Below are 20,231 nucleotides of genomic sequence, written 5' to 3'. Positions count from 1 at the left end.
GGTGGCCACTTCCAGAATGTTTCCTCTTCAGGTTCTCTTTGTACTTCTTCCGGTTTCGGTTTTTTCTGATCTTTTCCTTGGGAGAAAGTGGGAGTAAATGTATTTCAGTCTGCCTTTTTTAACCAGAAGACTCTCAGAACTTTTTAAATGCTCCTTTGTAAGATCTCTTTCGACAGCGTAACGTGTACACCCTCGCCTCCCTGTTGGGAGCAGCGCGTCCGCGGTCTCCTTGGCTGCTGAGTCCCACGGCGGGGGACACTCACTGTCTACACTGCGTGCCCGCAGGCCATGCTCCCCGGCGTTCCTGCGTGGGGGTCCGCGTCCGGCTTCAGTTTGCTGCCCTCTGCCCCATTGTTGCTGCAGACTTGCTCTCCCCGGGCTGTTCTCTCAGACACCAGCTCCCGTGGTGAAGTTCTGGATGCGAGCCCGGCGGCGGCGGGCAGCTCCGAGAACGGGGGGTTGGCTGCCGGTGCCTGGGCTTGGGCACGGCCGTGCTGGGAGCGTTCCCTGTCCAGTGTCTTACCTGGTGTTACCTGCTTCTTGGGAGCCGCTTCTCTTGTGTGACCAAAGGGAGAGCTGGGGAGGGGGACAGAGTGGGTGACGCTAGGGTAGCTCCAAGACCACTTCGGGTGGGTGGAGGCCTGTCCTCGCAGCCTGGGGGGTTCTGTTGTGAAGCAGCGGGCTGCCAGCTGCTGGGGCTGCTTGGTGAAGGAAGCTCCACCCTCATCTCGCCCTGGGTCAACTTCTGGGTTTTTACACGTGTTCTCTTAGAGCGGGCCTCATCAGCCCCACACCTATTTTTTTTTTTTAGAGATTTTATTTATTTATTTGACAGAGATCACAAGTAGACAGGCAGGCAGAGAGAGAGGGAGAAGCGGGACCCCAGGACCCTGAGATCATGACCCGAGCCGAAGGCAGAGGCTTAACCCATTGAGCCACCCGGGGACCCCCCCCACCACGCCTATTTTTGTATGGCCCACAAGCTAAGCTGGTTTTCGGTTTTTTAAATGATTGAGAAAACCCAAAAGAAGTCTCTGTCATGACACACGACAGTTACGTGGAGTTCAGACGCCCGTGCCCACAAATAAAGCATTTGCGAGCCCGGCCCTGTCCGCAGGTTTCCGCGTTCTCTGCGGCGGGTGCTGTGGTGGCAGCGCGGGCTTTCATCCCCCGAGCCTGGAACATGTACTGTCTGGCCCTTCAGAAGAATGGTTTGCTGACTGGTGTCTTTGAGAATCAGGCCTTTCCTGTCTTTTCAGTTTTTGAAAATAGGCATAAACTCGGTGTTATGTTTTCTTCACTTCGGTCTGAGATGGCACAGGAGGCTCCTTTGGAAAGGGGGTGAGGTGGGGGTCAAGAACGTGCCTGGGGGGGCGCCTGGGTGGCTCAGTGGGTTAAGCCGCTGCCTTCAGCTCAGGTCATGATCTCGGGGTCCTGGCATCGAGCCCCGCATCGCGCTCTCTGCTCAGCGGGGAGCCTGCTTCCCCCTCTCTCTCTGCCTGCTTGTGATCTCTGTCTGTCAAATAAATAAATAAAATTAAAAAAAAAAAAAAAAAAAAAAAGAACGTGCCTGGGGGGGCCTCAGGCATCAATAAATCTACTTTCCTCTTTTTTTAGGGCTGACAAGTCGACCCCACTGATCAACAAAGGCCAGCCGAGAGGACCTGGTAATTCTTTCCTCTGGACCTGGGGTTACTGCTGCTTCTGTGGGGGCAGCGTGGGAGGGGTTCCCGGCCGCGGCCGTGCCGTGCCCTGTCTTCCCCAGAGCCCCTGCCGCTCCTGCTCCCGCACTGCTCTGGACTGGGTCCTGCCTTCCTGTCCCCTTCACGTGGGGCCCGGGCGGGGAGGCCCAGGCAGGGACCCACATGTCTGTGGAGGAGCTGGCAGCATCTGTCCCGCTCCGTGACACTCACATGCCTGCACATGGGACAGGCTGCCTGGAAGTCACAGGCGCTTGGGCCTTTGAGGGGCTTTCCCCTCCATAGATCCGGAAATCTCTGGAAACCTGCCTTTCGGGCTGGCGAGGCAGTTGCAGTCATTGTTTGCAGCTCCCTGGTCACGCCAGAGGCATACTATGACATTGCTTCTTACTGGCCCTGCAGGAGTGGAGCTCTCTGGACCCGAGGCTCTGGGCCCGCTGTCCAACGCCGCGGCCCTGCAGCCCCCAGCCCCCATGCCCAGGAAGTCACAGACAGTAAGTGGAAGAGCCCCTCCTTTCCTGCCTCTGCTCCCGCAGGCAGTGAGCAGGACTCTCCAAAGAAACAGGTCTGTCCCTCTTCCCCTGGGGGGTGGGTGGGAGGCCTCTGCCTGGATCTGGGCGGGACACGAGCCCAGAGCTCTCCAGCCGGCGGGCTCAGCACCCCCAGCACAGCTCCAGGACTGACCCCCACATGCGCCCAGGCACCAGGCCGCCTGACTCCAAGCGCTCTGCACTCCACCGGGATGGCTTAGCTTTTCCCTGGGCCTCCTAGAAGTCCCCCAGCCCCGAGCTACACGATCCACCCAACTTGACACTGTGGGCTCCCGGGCCTGGGGTCAGGACCCCTGGGACAAGTTAGAAACAAGGCGGCCCCCTCCTCTGCCCCAGGAGTTGAAGCCTTCTTGCCACACTGACCTCTGACCCTTCCTCTTCCCGATCAGACCAAGTTGAAGCCCAAGCGGGTCAAAGCTCTCTACAACTGTGTGGCCGACAACCCAGACGAGCTGACGTTCTCCGAGGGGGACGTGATTATCGTGGATGGGGAGGAGGACCAAGAGTGGTGGGTGAGTTGGGGGCCTGGGCCCGGGCTGTGACTGGGAGGGGCGGGGCTGAATCCCTGCCCGCCTGGCCCGCGAGGCCCGCTGCCAGGTCAGGCCCGCTGCCCGTGCGACCCCAGGGCTGCCGGCCGCTCTGCCCCTCCGACGTCTCTTCCGCGGACACCCGTTTCTGCGTGGGCCTCACTTTCCCCGGCTGGGGCTCTCCCACGTGAGGGTGCCGTTCCCAGAGTGCACTTCAGGGTCTGGAATGAGGCTGTGAGTTTAGAGAAGGCGCCGTCCTCCCCGACGTGGCCCGCGTGCTGGAGGGAGGCGTACAGAGAGCTGACCGCGGGGCAGAGTCCGTGGGTGTCGGTCTTGGTCCTGAAACGAGTCGGAACATCCACGTGGGAGTGGAACGGCGTGAACAGGGTGTTCACCAGGTGTGACCCTAAGAATCCAGACGCAGCGCTTAACAGACTTGGTGACGTCATGTCACTAAATCTCAGTCCCCTCGTCTGTGAAAGGGAAGTCACCTCAGCACCACTGGAGAGGCGATACCGCAGGCCCCAGTAAGAGGCTGCCGTCAAAAACGAGGCCCGTGGGCCCTGCGTGGGAGGCTGGTGGGGTCCACCCCATGGTGGACACGAAGGGCCCAGCGCCGTAGGTGGAGCTCGGATGTCGCTCTGCTCTGTCGAGTGCGAGGCACATCAGGTGGTGGCCCTGGCAGGGGCTTTGTGACCTCGGTGCCCTGTGGTACTGCTGGCTCTTTCCCCTCACGGGACTCAGGGGTCCGTTGGCCAGAGCTCCGCCTTCCGTGGGCTTGTGGCGCCCAGCAGCCAGGCAGTGAAGGGGGCTGCTGCCCGTGGTGCTGGTTCCGGCCAGTGTGCCCGGCCTTTGTTCCCTGAACCCTCACTGGGTGGCCGGACCTCAGCCAACTCCCTCCCCTCCCCCCGGCCCTCCTGGCCCAAGAGCCGCAGCAGGTCTGGCTTTCACGCTCGTGTACAATGCGGCATGAGGGTGGGGCCCCCCGGCAGTGGACTCAGCCTTCTGGAAAATACCTGTTCGTTTCCACAACTGGAAATACAGAAAGGCGTAAAGAAGAAAATCGGTGCTGCCCGTAATCCCAGCAGCCCCCCCCCCCCCATCTTACCAATTGTATTACAGTGATTTTCTTTTAGCCTTTTACTTACCTGCGTAATTTTACATGGTTGAGGTCGTACTCAGTGTATAACTGACATATTTTACCCAGAGTGAAACTCAGGGACTCTCGAAGCCTCTGGTGAACGCTTGACTACATTTAAAGGAACCAACTCACACACTGGCCACTTTCTGTGACTTTGCACCTCACAGACTTCTGACACTCGGTTTCTTCAGGAAAGAAAGGCACGCTGGGGGCAGGAGTCGGACAGCTGACCTGCCTGTGCTCCTGTCCTGACCTACCAAGGATGCCAGGACCGGGGCGTGTGCTTCCGTGCAGACCCCTGGCCCGCCTGCCCCAGCGCCCCAACAGTTGGCAGGCGCTGCACTTGACCCTTGAACAACGCGGGTGTGAGCTGCGTGCGTCCGCTTACACGGGGGCGTTTTCTGATAAGTGCAGGACAGCACTTAAATGTACTTTTTCGTATGATTTTCTTCAATTTTTCTCTCTAGCTTACTTAAGAACACAGGAGGTGGGAGTACATGTAACGCACAGGGGTGTTAGCCGACCGCCCGCGTTACCTGTGAGGCTTCTGGTCACCAGTCGGCCTTTTGTAGTTAAGATTTTGGGGAGTCAGAAGCTAGATGCAGATTTTCAACTGCAGGGGTGGGGGTGGCACGTGGAACTTCCGTGTGGTCGGGGTCAACCGTATTGGAAACATGAGGCAAAGAAAAAAGGGAAAACAGTTTATCGATGTCTTACCCAAGTCATTCTCTCTAAGAAATTCTTCTGAACACATTTTTTTCCCCAAGAGCTATATAGCATTGTTCTTTGAAGTCTCTAACATGTAGAATGTTGATAACCACCTAAACTTTTATTCATTTCAGATTGGCCACATTGACGGAGATCCCAGCCGCAAAGGAGCATTTCCCGTATCATTTGTGCACTTTATCGCTGACTGACTTGCTACTGAACAAAAACACTTCTTTTATCAGTTGTTACGTTCCTGTTTGTTATTGGTACCAAAATTCTTGCCAGGTGACCAGTTTCATGAGATGTATTGTCCGGTAGCCCACTTCTCTCTGACCCTGCTCTTCTCTTTTACAAGCTCAAAGGCAACTTGTATGTATAAATGAATTGTTTTTTTAATTTGTGGTTTTCACGAAATACTGCCATACTTTTATTAGGGAAAAATTGAATTTCCTAAAAGGTGAACTGAAAAGTTATTTTAACTCTACGTAATCAAGATCTTCTGTCTACAGAATTAGCTGAACCTAGAAGGATCTGAGTATTAGACATTCTTCCAGCCTTTCCCTGGCCCTCTGCTAGAGTCGGTGACCCTCAGTGCAGTTTTTTAGGAAGTCGGTAAACTTGCTTTAGAAGTAGCCCAGCCCTGGACTTCCTAGAGAAAATGCTATCAGTTCACCTTTAAAGACATTTTTTTTTTTTTAAAGATACACTTAAAAGATTTCCTTTGGAATCCACCCAAGGTTTAGTTAAAGCAACTTGAAAACTTACACCTTAGCATCGTGCTTTCCGGCCCTAATTTGTGAGGTCGCAGCTCTCATTGTGTTCTGCATGTGCGTGTAGCCTGTTGTGAGCAGTCCCACCTAGCACACCCGCCCGTGGCTTATTACGGCGTGTTGTAATAGCAGCTAACTCAGTTCCTGTTCTAGAAACCTGCATTTCCTGAATTTGGTTAAAAACTAAGGATGATGGATTGCAAAAACAGTTCTTTAAACTAGTTTCTATAAGCTTTAGGTGTTTGGAATTCGCCTTCTCGACCCTCCTGCGTGTCCCAGCTAGAGGACGGTGGGCCAACCCCCACTGTTCACACACACCTGCTGTTTCCCACTGAGCATACCACCACCTTCCCTTTCTGGCCCCCGGGAATGTTTCCTCAATTTAGCGTCTTGTATTTATATATTATACCAACAGGAATGGTAGATATACTGTTTTGAACTCGAATCTGTCCATCTGTTTGTAATTAAGAACACAGCTGAAATCTGTAGGTCCCAGGTAATAAAATCCTCCCGAACAGACATCCCAGTTCCACAGCGGAAGTCCCATGACGTCATTCTTAAACTGAAGCTACTGGGCGTGGGGGGGTTGGGTTGAGTGCCATAAAATCGGAATTCAGTAGTTCCGCGAACTTGACCGTCATACCTCTGTTTAGTAATGGTGAGCATACGGTTCATGGCAGGAATATGGGACACTTTGGCACTGTTTGAGAATAAATAGGCCTTGAATGCCACTCAGATTTGGACCAGAAGTGAAGGGGTAAGCGTAGGTCTGGGCTTGGAAAGCGAGGCAGCGATGCCTCCGTGGTGACGATGGTACATTTGATGGGAGCAGCCCGTCTTCATTAGGCAAGACTCCTCTAAGTGCAGAGCTTTTTTTTTTTTTTTAATTGCGTTGTACTTTTTGTTGCTGTTATAAAGGAAAACAGAACAAACTGGAATGTTTTATGATGTTGTGTGGCGATTGCTTTTTAAAGCCTTTTAGAGTTCTGGGTAAAAATGTGTCAGCTCTGTAATTAAAGTTTGTTGTTTTTTTTTTAAAGCACTACATCTGTTTTCACTAATTGTTAATTTCTGTTGTTCGAACCCTCCATTTAGTTAATTCCCTCACAGATTTAAGAAAGTAAATAGATTTTGCACAGCGCACTTATGTGTATTTTAACACAGTCCTCTCGCATCTGTGTCTTATAATCAGCCTTTTGGCCACTTGGCGCCAACTATCCAAGGAAGTAAAGTGGATTCCCGGCACCCTTTCACACCGGTCCCAGACTAATCCAGCAGGCTCACTGGTACAGAACTATCTCAGAAATACTTTCTCCAGTTGACAATTCGGTGGTGCTACTGTGCAGTAATTACTACTACTCTTGCCAGAGGAGAAATTATATTAACTTCCCTGATAACATCCTTTCCTAGTTATTTGCTCTTTGCAAATTAAAAAACAACTGAGAGGAAGGAAAACCTTGTAGATAACTATTTATATATAAAGTTCACATTTCATGAACCTTCGCTGCAGGATTCTGGCATCCTGCGTGCTGTCTGCCATCAGATCGGACTCGTAGGGGCGACGGCTCCCGCGTGCAGACTCCTGGGTCCCGGGTGACGCACCCCGGGGCAGGGAGCAGCCTGCGCAGCCGGGAGAGCGACGTGAGGTGCACGATACCCCATTCGTCCACTTGATGACTTCGAACTAGTTGCAGCGCAACTGTATATGTTGTATAACCCGAATCAGTTCTTATTTTCATTGTCCGTAACGCGGTGACTGATAATTAGTTTATAATTGGAGCATGTTCAGTAAGTTGACTCCTCCTGTTCACTAGTCATTTGACTGGAAAAAATAAAATACTTTTAAATGGACGTGATGTTATTTGTGACGCTTTTAATCCTTCAGGCCCCACTGCATATGAAAATGGTCCTTTAGAAAAACCCACCGGCCCCCCGTACAGGAGATTCTCTACGCTATCTGATGCGCGCGGTGACCTTTCTTCTCTGAGGTAGAGACTCTGGTTGACCAGCATGCCATCCTGACCTATACTTTTAAAGTTTTACTTTTTGTGACCTGAGTTGGCCGTGTTGCTCTTCCAAACCAGGGTGACCAGAGCTCCCAGCCACGTGCTGTACAACCCACAGCAGCGGCCTCCTCAGAAAGCCCTCTCTGCTCACCCACTCACTGCCTGCACGTCTATCACACTTAGGTGTTAGGCTCATTGGGGTTTAAAAGTGACAGAGGAGGGGTACCTGGGGGGCGCAGTCAGTTAAGCCGCTGCCTTCGGCTCAGGTCATGATCTCGGGGTCCTGGGATCGAGTCCTACATCAGGCTCCCTGCTCAGCGGGGAGTCTGCTTCTCCCTCTGCCCCCACCCCGGCTTGTGCTTTCTCTTGCTCGCTCTCTCTCATAAATAAAAGTGACAGGTGAGATTTCTTTTTTAGTCCCAGAAAGCAGACAACCTCATTGAGACTTAACTGTAATAAGACATTTTAATAGAAAAGCAAATGACCACTATTTTATACACTGGTTTTCTTCAGGAAATCTCAAGCAAGGGATCACTTTCGATTTCCAGAGTAGTTCAGCACTGCACATGGAAACCCACTGCCCTTCCGCACGAGGCTGGCTTCCGCTGGGCTGCAGAATTCAAGCTTTCTCAGATGTTAATACAGAGTCAAAAGCAGTGGATAAAACTTTGCAGATGGCTTGTGCCTGTTCCTGCGGTGAGTGAAAAACACACAGTAAGAGACTTCACCGACCTCTTCCTAAATTAGCGCGGCCAGCAAATATATAAATGTGCCCCTCTCAGCACCTCCCCTCCACCTGCACGCCAACAGCTTTGGGAGGGCCGGTTCTCACGTCCCCTGGACCGCCTCCCGCGCTCCCTCTGGGAGAAGCCCCTGCAGGCAGCGTGTAGGAACTGGGCCTTTGGGGACGACGGCGACAACCAAAAGGGGCTGCCCTGCCCTTGGGATGACTGCACAGGTGAGTGCTAATCCTGGCCCAACTGACCATGCGCGCAACAGGCCCGGGCAGCCGGCCGACCGCCGAGCATCAGCCGGCCCACCCCGAGCGTCAGCCGGCCCGTGGCTGCCATGTCTCCAGCCGCTGACCACGCTGGCGGTCTCCTCTGGCTCTACCCACCCCCTATGAATGGGACCAAGCGAGGTGGCAGGAAACCTCACCAGGCTGCTGCACTGGTAGACCCAGAGGCTGTACTCCTTGTTGCTGGCATCGGTGGTCTTCAGGGCCAGTAAGCTTTTTCCTGCCCCCAGGCCATCGTCGTAACATACCATGCGGATGATTAAATATAGAGCGTGCCGGTGTAAGACGTCCTGGGAAGTGAGGGAAGGAAAGCGTGACATATGGGCATCTTCTGAGCAGAATTCACTGTGAGGCTCTGAGCAGAGTGTATCTACACATCTGGCAGAAAACAGTGGTAGAGGTTTTCTTCCCCCGCAAAGAGAGATTCCAGAATGGTCAGTTATGGGGCCGTCTGCCTTCAGGGTTATCCCTTCCTACTTAAGATTCCAGAAAGACAGGAGTAAGATCTGAGTTCACGGTCCTGTTCTTTGTGCCCAGCACCCAAGCTGACAGCAGCCCTGAGCCAAAACAGCCTCCTAAGCCAAAACAGCATCAGGGGCCCACAGTGGGGGGTGTTGGCTGGGGGGCCCCACCATCCGGGAGCAGCACAAGGAGGCCTCTCTTCAGTCACCCTAAGAAATCGATCATTTTTTTAAGACCAGCTGCCAGGATTGTTTACCAACCAACAGTTCTGCAAACAAGCAGAGAGAACAAGTGGGCCCTTAGCAGCCTGACTCCCAGCCTGGAACCCACTTTTCCCCTAATAAACTCTATTACTGGGCGCCTGGATGGCTCAATGGGTTAAAGCCTCTGCCTTTGGCTCAGGTCATGATTTCAGGGTCCTGGGATCGAGCCCCGCATCACGCTCTCTGCTCAGCAGGAAGCCTGCTTCCCCCTCTCTGCCTTTCTCTCTGCCTATTTGTGATCTCTGTCAAATAAATAAATAAAATCTTTTAAATAAATAAATAAATTCTCTTACTTACATATTGATCTGATGATGATACTTTTATACCATACTTGGAAACTCCCATGATAAATTCTTCCTCCAGAGGAACGAAAGGCAACTTTCCATCTTGCTTTGAAGTAAAAATAAATCACGTGAGCTACGTTAAAAATCCGTAAATCCGTAAATCTGATTAGTCAAGTTTTACATCTGGCCATCACAAATCCAAACCCTTTCAAGAACGCGGGTTCACAACAGCCCAGCAAAAACTGTTCCTCAACGAGGCAGAAAAACTGTCTCCAGGGTTTGGTTTGGTTTGGTTTGGTTTTCACGGTCCACAGACCTGAGCACGTCTCACAGCCATTTGTCTTGATGTTATCCCTAATTTAAAATGGCGATCCCTCTCACAGATCCCAGCAAGGCTTATTCACATTAGAAAAATAAAGCTATTTAGCTGTCAAAATACTCAAGGCTTGTGCTGACGTCAGCACAGGAAACCATCAGGAAAGGGCTGCAGGACCCACTCCTGAAAGCCATTTTACATCCGTCCAGTCGGCAGGCACGTCCGCTTGCCCCCACATCCCGGGGCTGAGCCTGATGCGCGGTTCCTGGGAAACAAAGCGGCAGGTGACAGCTGATGGCTTCCCAGCAGATTATCCAGGTTTACCCCCCAAGCCAGAACGCCGCCTAACTTGCCTAATACACAGCAGAACGGAGAGAGTGGGCCATCAGTCGATGTCCGTGCTGAGCTGTCTGTGTGGAACCACCTGCCCGCGCTGAAGAAATTCGAGTAAAGCAGCCGCGTCCGCATGCCCCGATTCCTGGGTCCTCACGTGGCTACGGTAACTCCTGGCCAGTGGTTTCTCACAGGAGGGCTCGAGCACTCCAAGAATCAAGAGCTGGGATACACCAACACGAGTGTGTTGAGGGGGTTCCGACAGGCCCGAAGTCTACGGGCCCTGAGCAGCTCAGCAGTCCCGACGGCAGGAAGCTAATCCTCGCGCACTTCGGGGGCGCAGATGTCCTCAGCGACCTTTTCAGTGTCATACTTTGGGGAGGGCTCGCTCGCACTCGTTGGGATGACAGATGCCAAACCAAACGCTGGGACACTGCCTGCACCCGGACCAGCAAGAGGTCTCGTGGGACGCACATTTGCCGGCTGCTTCCCCTCAGACGGGAGAGACCTCCTGTGCTCTCCGAGGGCACGAAGCCATGAATTTAGTGACCCGTTCCTCCACGAGTCACCAGCCACACAGCCCGAAGAGCAACCAGCGCTCTAAGAACGAGCGAGGGACTCTTCCCCTTGTGGTGATGACCCTTTGCTTAAACAAACACAAAGACCTGCGATGGCATTTTCTGGAAACTCAGGAAGCACTAACTGTCTTCGGCCCGTCCACTGCCACACTGGCAGGGGTACAGATCTTACAGTATCTGAGGCCCTGACTTCACACCTTGGCTTGGTCGTCACTTTCATTCTTAATTTTCCTTCATAATCGTTTCCTTTTTTTGAAATTCTTGACCGAGATGTGTTTGGAAGCCCACCTCCCCTCAACTCTGGTTGCTAACGGTGTGAGGGCCCGCACACGTCACCTCCGCTAGGAGACACGTTACTGGAGGGGCGGTGGCTAGTTGGGGGGAGATCTGGAAAGGCCGGCAGAAGTTTTCAAAGACAGACCTACGGTGTATATAACCGTCACCGCGCTCAGCTCCTCATTTAAACAAGGCAGTGAGCCCCGACAGAGTAAAAAGTGCTACTTTTGAAGGAAAGAACTCTCTGTTCCCGTGGGACTCCGCATCTCTAGGCACCATGTACCACCTATGATCACAGTGCTTGGTAAATATTTAACAGTGATAAAAGCGATTCTCTAGAATGTTTTTAAATTTTTTTTTTTTTTTTTTTTTTTTTTTTTTTTTTACCTGGGCAACATCTATGTAATTGATGAGGTCTAGAGGCCCTTCAAGACTCTTTCCTTCAGAGAATTTCAGTTTCTCAATGGCACCAACATATTTTATTCGAAATTCTGCACAGGTATCTGAATTGTTGCTTTGTCCTAAAGGTGAAAGAAAAACCGTTAACAGTAAGACGTCAAAAGAAATATCTACATTAGAAAGTGTCCTCAATCCCTTCACAAATAAAAAACACTGTGTCATCAAAACTTAACCTTTAATGAAAATTAAAAAAAATTCTAATGCAGGATTACTTGAAGTAATAGGAAAGAACTTGGAATTTAACCTCTTCCTCCATGACTCACAATATACTAAACGTATAAAAATCTCAGTAAGGGGGTGCCTGGGTGGCTCAGTTGGTTGGACTGCCTTCGGCTCAGGTCATGGTCCCAGAGTCTTGGGATCAGGTCCCACATCGGGCTCCCAGCTCCGTGGGGAGTCTGCTTCTCCCTCTGACCTCCCCTCTCATGCTCTCTCACTGTCTCTCTCTCAAATAAATAAATAAAATCTTTTTTAAAAAATCTCAATAAGAGTAAATTAAAACAGGAGAGGGGCGCCTGGGTGGCTCAGCGGGCTAAAGCCTCTGCCTTTGGCTCGGGTCATGATCCCAGGGTCCTGGGATCGAGCCCCACATCGGGCTCCCTGCTCAGCGGGGAGCCTGCCTCCCCCTCCCCTTCTCTGCCTGCCTGTCTGCCTACTTGTGATTTCTGTCTGTCAAATAAATAAATAAAATCTTTTAAAAAAAAAAAAAGTTAAAACAGGAGAAAAATAAAATGTCGACTAGGTAATGATTGAGTACCTTCACGATACATGAAGATATTTAAGCTTTGTTTTTTTGTCCCTCTTTACTATGTTCACTGTTAACTTGTTTTCCTGACTCAGCAAACCGGGTCTACATAATAATAACAGGTTTCTTCCTGCAGAATAATGCCAGACAGACTAATGCCAGACAGGAAGTCCCTTCACACGAGCAGATGTTAGGGTACATGACACAGGCAACAGGCTGAAGAACCGTGTGCCAGAAAATCGAGCCAGGGCCAACACGGCCACCATGCGTCCCCGTATCTGCCACGTTAAGGCGATACTGTGTGGCTACTTCTAGGTTATGCTTATGGTTAAAAAAAAAAAAAAAGCCCAAATATAAAAAATATAAAAATATGTTATATTTTTATAAAATATATTAAATATAAAAAATATAAAAATATATTAAATATAAAAAAATTTTTAATATTTTTAAGGCATCTAGACCTGACACTACTGTGCTCTCTTGTACGTGATATGGTTCCTATCTTCATCCCCTGCCTCTGCTGTCCCCACTTTCCACAGACTGTCGAGTCTAGGATTCTAAAGGGAAAAGTATAAATACACTTTCTTGTAGACAAGAAAAGGAATATTTTTTTTGTATTTCCAATTGGATGCTAGCTGTTCTCTGGCCTGGGTTAGAAGCCACCTTTTGATTTGTAAGGAGCTACCAATCTCAGGTGGCTGCATGCACGTTTGCAGGGGTCCAAGACAGGGGCTGCCCTGACCGTGAGTTCCCGCGGGCCCCCAGCGGCTGGGTCTCTGCGGAAGCAGCTCCTCCACCCTTTCAGTCCGCAAGAGGCTTCCCCTGCACCCCACGAGCCATGCAATTCCAGTAGAACTCACACTCTGCCACCCCATATCCTAAAAAGCTGGTCTGAAACCTCTGAACTGTCACCACGACGTTGGCCACACGTTTGTGCTCCGGGCGCCCTGAAGAGCCGATCGCCCCCGTGCGGCAAGCGGCCCACCCCCTCTCACCAACCCACGTCCCACCAGATCTTGGGCCATTTCTAAACTCCCGCCCGACGCGGCAGAGACCGAAAACCTCAAGTGCGCGGGGATTCACCGCACCGCTCGGTGAAAGGACGTGAGCCTCGCAGAGCTGTCCCAGCTTCTCCGCACCTGAGCTCTTGGTCGAGTCCGTGTCGAGGCTGGCCACGGTGCTGGATCGGGAGAGCCCCCCGAGGCTGGAGTCCACGGACTGAGAGGCAGCAGACACACACAAAGGCAAACAGAATTAGACACGTCTTCTTGCGAGTTCTCTGCCAAACATTTGCATTACTCGTCGGGGACAGCTGCATCAACGTCGACAAAAGCAGGGCAGACTAATGGACTGGGGCAGATTTTTCTGAAGACGAATTCTACGGCAAACTTCAAAACCCAGGTAGCTCCACCTGCCCTCGCCAGAAGACAACATCAGGTAACTGCGGTGTGGACACTCCCAACATGAGCAAAGCCATCACCCCTGCCTCCTGGTGAGGCCCCTGGTATTTGGGGCGGGTGTGAAAATCTACACCCGGCTTCCACGCGATGCCCAAAAGGAACCCCGCGTGGCATGCAGGCGGCGAGTATGATTCTACACGATAAAACGAGCAGAGCTAGCCAGCGGGTGACCGATTTACCCGAGGTTACATCAGGGAACTCGCCCAGCCCCCCTCAAGGTCTCCGGCTCCCCACCCATGTGCCTCCGCCATTGGTCCCACGGGTACCTGGCCCGCTCGGTCACATGCAGGCCACCTGGCAGACGGAGCACAATTACCAGGGTGAGATGCAAAGGAAAACCAACACGGTTGTTAAGCAAAACACGGAGACTCATACGTGCTGGCGCGGCTTCCACAGAACTGTGCTCTGGGTAGGCTTTGTTCCTTTGGAAATGACATTCTGTGAAAACTTTTGATTTCACAGTCCCTCACTTCTTTGCACCTCAAGTCAAAATTAGATATTAGAAGAGCAATATACTCAGATTTTTTCCATGTTCAAGAAGTGAATCGAGGTGAATGCGAAAATGCATCAGGTCTTATAAATACGTCTTTTCCCTTTCTCGGGAACTGCCCTTCTTAGAGTAAAACGTAAAGTGCGAAGAGAGCTGCAGGCGCAGAGACGTTCCCCATAGTGCTGCACGTGGGACCGAACCCTGGAAACACCGCACGTACTCCCCGGGAGACGGGAGGGAACCGGGACGAAGACGCCGGTACAGCCTGACGCGGCCTTCCGGGACGAGCTCACCCCGCGGACTGAGCAACAGGGAGCTTCCGCGCCCGGAACCACTCGCCTCGCGGGAAGCCACCCGTCCCCAGCGAACCTCTCTCGGCTCGAGCACAGCAGGAAGGGAGAAACTGGTCTGCTGTCCCACGTCCAGAACAGACAGCGAGGAAAGCTTACATCAGCCTGAAGCACAAGCCCAACCGCCACGACTTGGCTTGGAGACTACACGGAGGGTCACCACCATCTTCGGGGGAAGTCCTCCCGCGCAGGGGGCCCCTTCTGCCCCTCTCCAGTCCCCACCCCCCCCAGCCACATCGGAGAACCCAGGGCTTGGAGCTACCATCTCAAGCCACCAGCAAGTTCCCTTGGGAATCCGAAAATCTACTCCGCCGACAGCGAGCCATCCGGTCTCCCTTCATCCTTTCTCTGGTCTGGAAAACAGGAAGCGGGCCTGACCGGTTTCCGAGGCTGAGGGCCTCACGCCAGGGCTACAAAGCCAACAGCAGGGAGGGCCTTGACTACCTTCAGTTCAAAACCCTTCAAGAAAACTCCGTCTTCCCACTCAAAGGCAGGATTCCTAAAGCGTGAAGTTTCTGTGGTTCTGGCTAGGAGCATCTCTGCTCAGTGAAAGTCCCGAGTGGCAGTCACGTGCGTCTCCACTCCCTGTGGTGTGGCCACTGGTACCCGGGGTGGTGCCCACAGGCTCCTCCCCGGCCTCATGGCGTCCTGGCACTCGCATGCTCTCAGGGTGGAGACTGAGAACCACAGACTGGGGCCAGGGATGAGGATTCAGGCCTCGACGGTCCCTTTGCAGTCACAGACCCCACTTCTTTAGCGTCCTAAACATGGCATTTGCCTCACGATCCAACTCACTCGCTATTAAGTAAACAGAATTCTAGTGGTGCGCACACACCCCACACCCCGGAGTTCAAGAGCTCTGGCCCCTGCACAGGCCTGCAGTTCCGATCATACAGAACATTCAAAATTCAGTGTTTCAGTGAGACCATTCACACACCCTGTGCCACCCGGCTTCGTGAATTTAATCACCTCGGGAACTCTCCAGAACAAAAGAAAATTAAATTAAGCACAGACTGTGTCTCTAGTGACAAAAATGAATGTCAAAATACACCTAGTCTGAGGTGGTTAGGATGCTTTGTGCAGAATCAGTCACGAGAACCCAAATGCTCAATGCGTTACGATTCCGGTCGTGGTTTCACCCCTACCTTGCTCTTAGTACTGATTTCACTACTCTGGGAACTGCTGCTACTGTGTCGCTTTTTGCCTTTCCGAAACATTTTTCACCATAGCTGGATCCCAACGAGCTCCCCTAGAAGAACAAATGGTGGTTAGTCAGAGCAAGAAAACCAACTTGAGATCACTTTATGCGCAACAGGAATAAAAATCATCAGTTCCTTCCCTGGCCGCAGTGTATTCCTCCTACTGGATACAGAAATCTTTTCCTCTGACCACCAAATCTGGACGCTACTGCTTCATTCTTTCTTTCCTTTTAGATTTCAAAAATCTAACCCAATGCACCAAAAGGACAGCAACCTTCCTGTCGTACTTGGGGCTGTGAAAGGCATTGCTCTCGGAAGTGAAAGACACACTCGGAACACTCAAGCGTCTTTCTTCTCTTTAATCAGCTCAAGAATGAGCAAAAGAGGTTCTGCGCTCATTGACCAACGGAGATCCTGACACCCAGCTGCTGTCTCGGGCTGGCATCCTGTGGGTCGAGGCGCTTAGCACAAAGGACATGGCTGCCTCTCAGAAATGGGCATTTTTCTCGATGTCCTGAGCAATCTTTAAGTAAAAGTTGACACAAAAATGTTCCCAGGCGCCACCTCTCTCCCACAAGGCTAGGGAAGGAGGTGACCTTAAGTTGTCCAGAGTCAGTCTTACACGTATCCCTAAGTCATTGTTAATGCCCTGGAAACAAAATTTATCCTTGCGCATTTCACAGGAGCACATCTATTATACTTGAAAAATTACTGACTAACCTGCATAACAGTTCATGGTTCAAATGCTTCCAAAGACATTGCATCACTTTTATCCCCACGACAACCTGGTGACACATTCAGGTGCTCCAGATATTTTTCTTTTTTTTAAGGCTTTCCCTCACCTGTGCTGCATATGATGCTGGGGGCTCCCAGCCGCTAGCCTCAGCGGGCCTACGGAAGGGAGGTTATAATCTGCATTTTATAGATGACGGACCTGTCACCCGTTTTTCAGGAGACGTCACGAGTAAGATAACCTCACAAATTTTTACTGAAGATCGGATTCTACAGAGGGAACGAGGGAATCTGCTTACGGTAGAAGGAATACTACTTTATTGTCTTCAAAGGTCCCACAGCTGGTATTATGCACAGAGAACCTCCTCTCATTCTGACATGGTCAATTCTTTTCAGGAAAACGAGGTACCTGATGAAGGAAAAGGAATGAGTCAACCATAGGGCAGTCACTGAATGTCCCTGCTCCCATCAGAAGTTTCTCCCACTCTATCTGGAAACCCCATTCTCAGTCCACTCCCTTAGGCCACTTGCCTGAGACTGACTCCCCAAGCCCAAGCTGCCTCTTTTTCATTAGCTCCATCATACAACTTATTTCTAGGTTTTTGCTTGATTTGTGAAGTAGCAAGAAAATCTGATTTGTTCACTCATTCCTGAGGGAGTATCTCTTAGGTGTGGGAGAGATAACGCCCCTGATCTGACCTCAGGGAGCCCATTCTCAGAGGGATGAGACAGCCCAACAAGAAAACCAAACACATGGCTAGAAACAACCAATACAAGGAAAGCAAAAGCGAGTTCAGGAGAAGCAAGTTCAGGATTTGCAACTGATGCAAGGAAGGGTGAGCATTTTAGACAGAAAAAGATGCTTTGAAGAAGTGAACAGTAAGGAGACCTGAAGAAGGAAGGGAGGGTGGTCACATAAGTGCAGAGGAAAAGCATTCTGGCAGAGAGTAGGGCAAGTGCAAAGGTCCTGAGGGCACATGCCAGCTGCAAGGAACAGCGACAGGCCAATGTGGCTTTCGCTGGAGCAGGAAGGAGGGAGAGGGACAGAGCCACAGGAGGGAAAGATCCACAGGAGGCCTTGGAAACCACAAGAAAAGTCTGGGGTTTATTTTGTGTTTGACAGAAAGGTACTGTTAAAAAGCAGTTAAGTGGGGGCACCTGGGTGGCTCAGTGGGTTAAAGCCTCTGCCTTCAGCTCAGGTCATGATCCCAGGGTCCTAGGATCGAGCCCCGCATCGGGCTCTCTGCTCAGCGGGGAGCCTGCTTCCTCCTCTCTCTCTGCCTGTCTCTCTACCTACTTGTGATCTCTATCTGTCAAATGAATAAATAAAAAAATCTTTAAAAAAAAAAAAAAAAAAGCAGTTAAGTGATAGGATGAGACTTCTGTTTCAGGAAGATGATAAGCTGCAGGTAGAGAACTAGCTGCATATTATATAAAAAGAGAGAGATGAATTATCAGGCTATACGGGGGATCGCTTGCTGCCATCGATCACCTAGCCTTCAAGGGACAATGTTCAGACGGACGAGATGGCAAGAGAGCCTTATTCCCAGATCTACACAAACTGGGTTAACCTAGCAGCATAAAGTGACATGTTAGCACTCTCTGATTGGTCAAAATCTTGATATATATTATATTGATATATATTATATATATATCATTATATTATATTATATATATTATATTTAAGGACATTATATCTTAAGTGTGTGTTTAAAATTATTACGTATGTTTCAATATATATGTTTCAATATATGTAATAATTTTAAATGCAATTTTAAAATAAAATTTGATTCTATTGCTAGTGAAATCCTGAAACATCCCTGTAAGCCCCCAGAATACTAGAATGCTTTGAAAATCACCCCATTGGTATTATCATGTCTTTGCAAGTCCGTAAGACTTTCCATCACCAGTCTAGGAGCTGAGGAAGGGAAAGGCATTTTATTAAAGTCTTTGAGATCTGCTGCTATTTTGATGCATGTTCTTAAGCAGATCATTCTTGTCTCTAAATTATTCATGCATGAAAATGAGGCCAAAGATACTGATTATCACTTGGATGTTCCGAACTTGTCAAATGCAAAAATGCCTGAAACCAACCCTTCATCTCCCCTTCCATATCTGCTCCACCTCTCCTCTCTCCCTTTCAGGAAATTCTAGCATTTCTGGTAGAAGCCAGGAAATCACCAACTGCGCAAAGTCCTCCAGGCCCCACATCGAATAAAATACTCAGATCCACTGACTCTACCACCTGAACAGTTCGCTCATCCACGCCTCTAACAGGCCATTGCCATCACTAGACCACTGCTGTGTAGGAAACTTTTTCATCAGCTGATGATAGCAGTGGCTGGATCCTGAACCCGTAACAATGCAGAGATACACAGTTTGCCGTGCCATTTAAGGAATTCGTGTCCCAACGGGATTCCTTGCCACTTTAAATCTACCACCAAGCTCCAGCTAAAATGATTTCTTTCAAACTCAAATCTGATGTCCTTATCGGGCTTAAAATCTTTCTCTGACTCACCAACATTAGAGACCAAAGTCAAAGCGCCCTGCCAGGACCCACAAGGTCCTGCATGACGGGGCTCCTATCTACCTCTCTAGTTTCATCTTCCACAACCAGCTTCATACCTTATTCTCTAAGGAATGCAAAGTGTTTCCAGGTTCTGGGCATGCACTCTGCTCTGTTTCCATGCTTTGCTCCTGCCATCCCAACCGCCTGGACGGAATGCCCTTGCACCTTTTATCCAGTCAGCTAATTACTCACTTTTCAAGACTCAGTTCAGGCTGCTTCTTAACTAGAAAGGTTTGGCTGGACCTCCGGGTTGGGCTAAGGGACTGGTACTCCACACCTCGAGCATATACCCAGACCCTAGCATTAGCCTGCTGTTGCCTACTTAGAACTACCTTAGAACTATCTCATTGTGAGCTCTCAAAGATGGGGGCGAGGTAACTCACCTCTGTGACCCCCAATGCCTGGCACAGGCTGGCAGAGGACATGCTTAATGACCTGAAGAACCTTCTGGGAAGATGACATCCAAAGAACTTCCTGTCTTGAACACCTACCGTGTATCGCCCGGTGCGGGGTGCTCCAGATACCAGTGACCCTCGCTAACGACCAGCAAGTGTGCAGTGGCACAGCCCCTTTCAAACGAAGAAGCCAAAACTCCAAGGGACTTGGCCAAGGTCGCCAGGCTACTCATGGATGGGGCCAAGTTCGGCACCTAGAGAGACCCCATCCTGCTTCCCACCTAGTTCGCGCTGTTCTTTTGTGCCTGCCACGTGCAGGTGCGCACGGTGACAGCAAACAAGATCCACTCCACCCGGCCCTTCGCGGTGAGGGAAGGGGGGAGGGGGGACGGGTGCAGAAACCAACAGGAGCAGCACGAAAAGGCAGTGCTCCTCACGCCCCACAGGGCACAGCCTGACTCGGGAAACAGCCCCGCGGAAGCTCCCACTCCCGCCGCCGAGTCCCACAGGGCAGAACCACACACGACACCTGCCGTCGCAGGAGCTGCCCGCCCACCCCAGACAGGGGCACCGCATCCTCCCGCAGGCCCGCGCCGCCTTGAGGCCTGGGTCGCGGACCCCGGGAAGGCGGGTCCTGGGGTAGACCGCGGCCCCCGCGGCCCCACCCATCCGCCCCACAGCGGGCCTCCCCGCCCGCGCCGCCTTCGGAGCCGGCGTTCCCGGCCAGGCTCAGACCCGGTTCGGCCAGGGCCCGGCTCTCACCTCACAGCCCCGGCGCGCCGGCGGTGCCGCCTGTGGTCGGCGTCAGACACCCGGGGGAACCGACGCTGGGGCAGCCGCTCCAGTTATAATTCCAGCGCCAGCTTTTCCGGCGCCCCCAGGCCCGCCCGCCGAGCCCC

The 20,231-nt window shown here is 51.4% G+C and overlaps 2 protein-coding genes across 6 annotated transcripts in view; one reads left to right on the top strand and one right to left on the bottom strand.

Annotated features, from left to right (window-relative positions):
• The window catches only part of LOC111154085 (ArfGAP with SH3 domain, ankyrin repeat and PH domain 2), a 168,465-nt gene extending 162,168 nt beyond the window's left edge, over positions 1 to 6,297 (top strand). For both annotated transcript variants that reach the window (XM_022513453.1, XM_022513452.1), the window contains 4 exons: positions 1,618 to 1,667; positions 2,106 to 2,194; positions 2,641 to 2,763; positions 4,762 to 6,297. In XM_022513453.1, the coding sequence (XP_022369161.1) occupies positions 1,618 to 1,667; positions 2,106 to 2,194; positions 2,641 to 2,763; positions 4,762 to 4,836 (337 nt within the window). In that variant the 3' untranslated portion in view covers positions 4,837 to 6,297. The remainder of the gene's footprint in view (positions 1 to 1,617; positions 1,668 to 2,105; positions 2,195 to 2,640; positions 2,764 to 4,761) is intronic.
• Positions 6,298 to 7,851: 1,554 nt separating this feature from the next.
• Positions 7,852 to 20,226, bottom strand: LOC111154157 (integrin subunit beta 1 binding protein 1). Of its 4 annotated transcripts, none has more exons than XM_022513576.1 (8): positions 20,095 to 20,226; positions 16,668 to 16,777; positions 15,583 to 15,686; positions 13,277 to 13,355; positions 11,321 to 11,454; positions 9,444 to 9,536; positions 8,562 to 8,711; positions 7,852 to 8,094 (listed from the first exon to the last, which is right to left on the bottom strand). In XM_022513576.1, the coding sequence occupies exons 3-8, from the start codon at positions 15,652 to 15,654 to the stop codon at positions 8,023 to 8,025; spliced, it is 600 nt and encodes a 199-aa protein (XP_022369284.1). In that variant the 5' UTR covers positions 15,655 to 15,686; positions 16,668 to 16,777; positions 20,095 to 20,226; the 3' UTR covers positions 7,852 to 8,022. The 4 variants fall into 4 exon arrangements, with proteins under 4 accessions (XP_022369284.1, XP_022369286.1, XP_022369285.1 ...); XM_022513578.1 differs by having other exon boundaries at positions 16,685 to 16,777; XM_022513577.1 differs by lacking the exon at positions 20,095 to 20,226 and adding an exon at positions 19,429 to 19,495.
• Between the last annotated feature and the right edge of the window lie 5 nt (positions 20,227 to 20,231).

This window comes from Enhydra lutris, unplaced genomic scaffold (genome assembly GCF_002288905.1).
Source record: "Enhydra lutris kenyoni isolate GAN:26980312 unplaced genomic scaffold, ASM228890v2 scaffoldscaffold35, whole genome shotgun sequence".
Lineage (NCBI taxonomy): Eukaryota > Metazoa > Chordata > Mammalia > Carnivora > Mustelidae > Enhydra > Enhydra lutris.
This window is presented reverse-complemented; position numbering and strand designations above follow the sequence as displayed.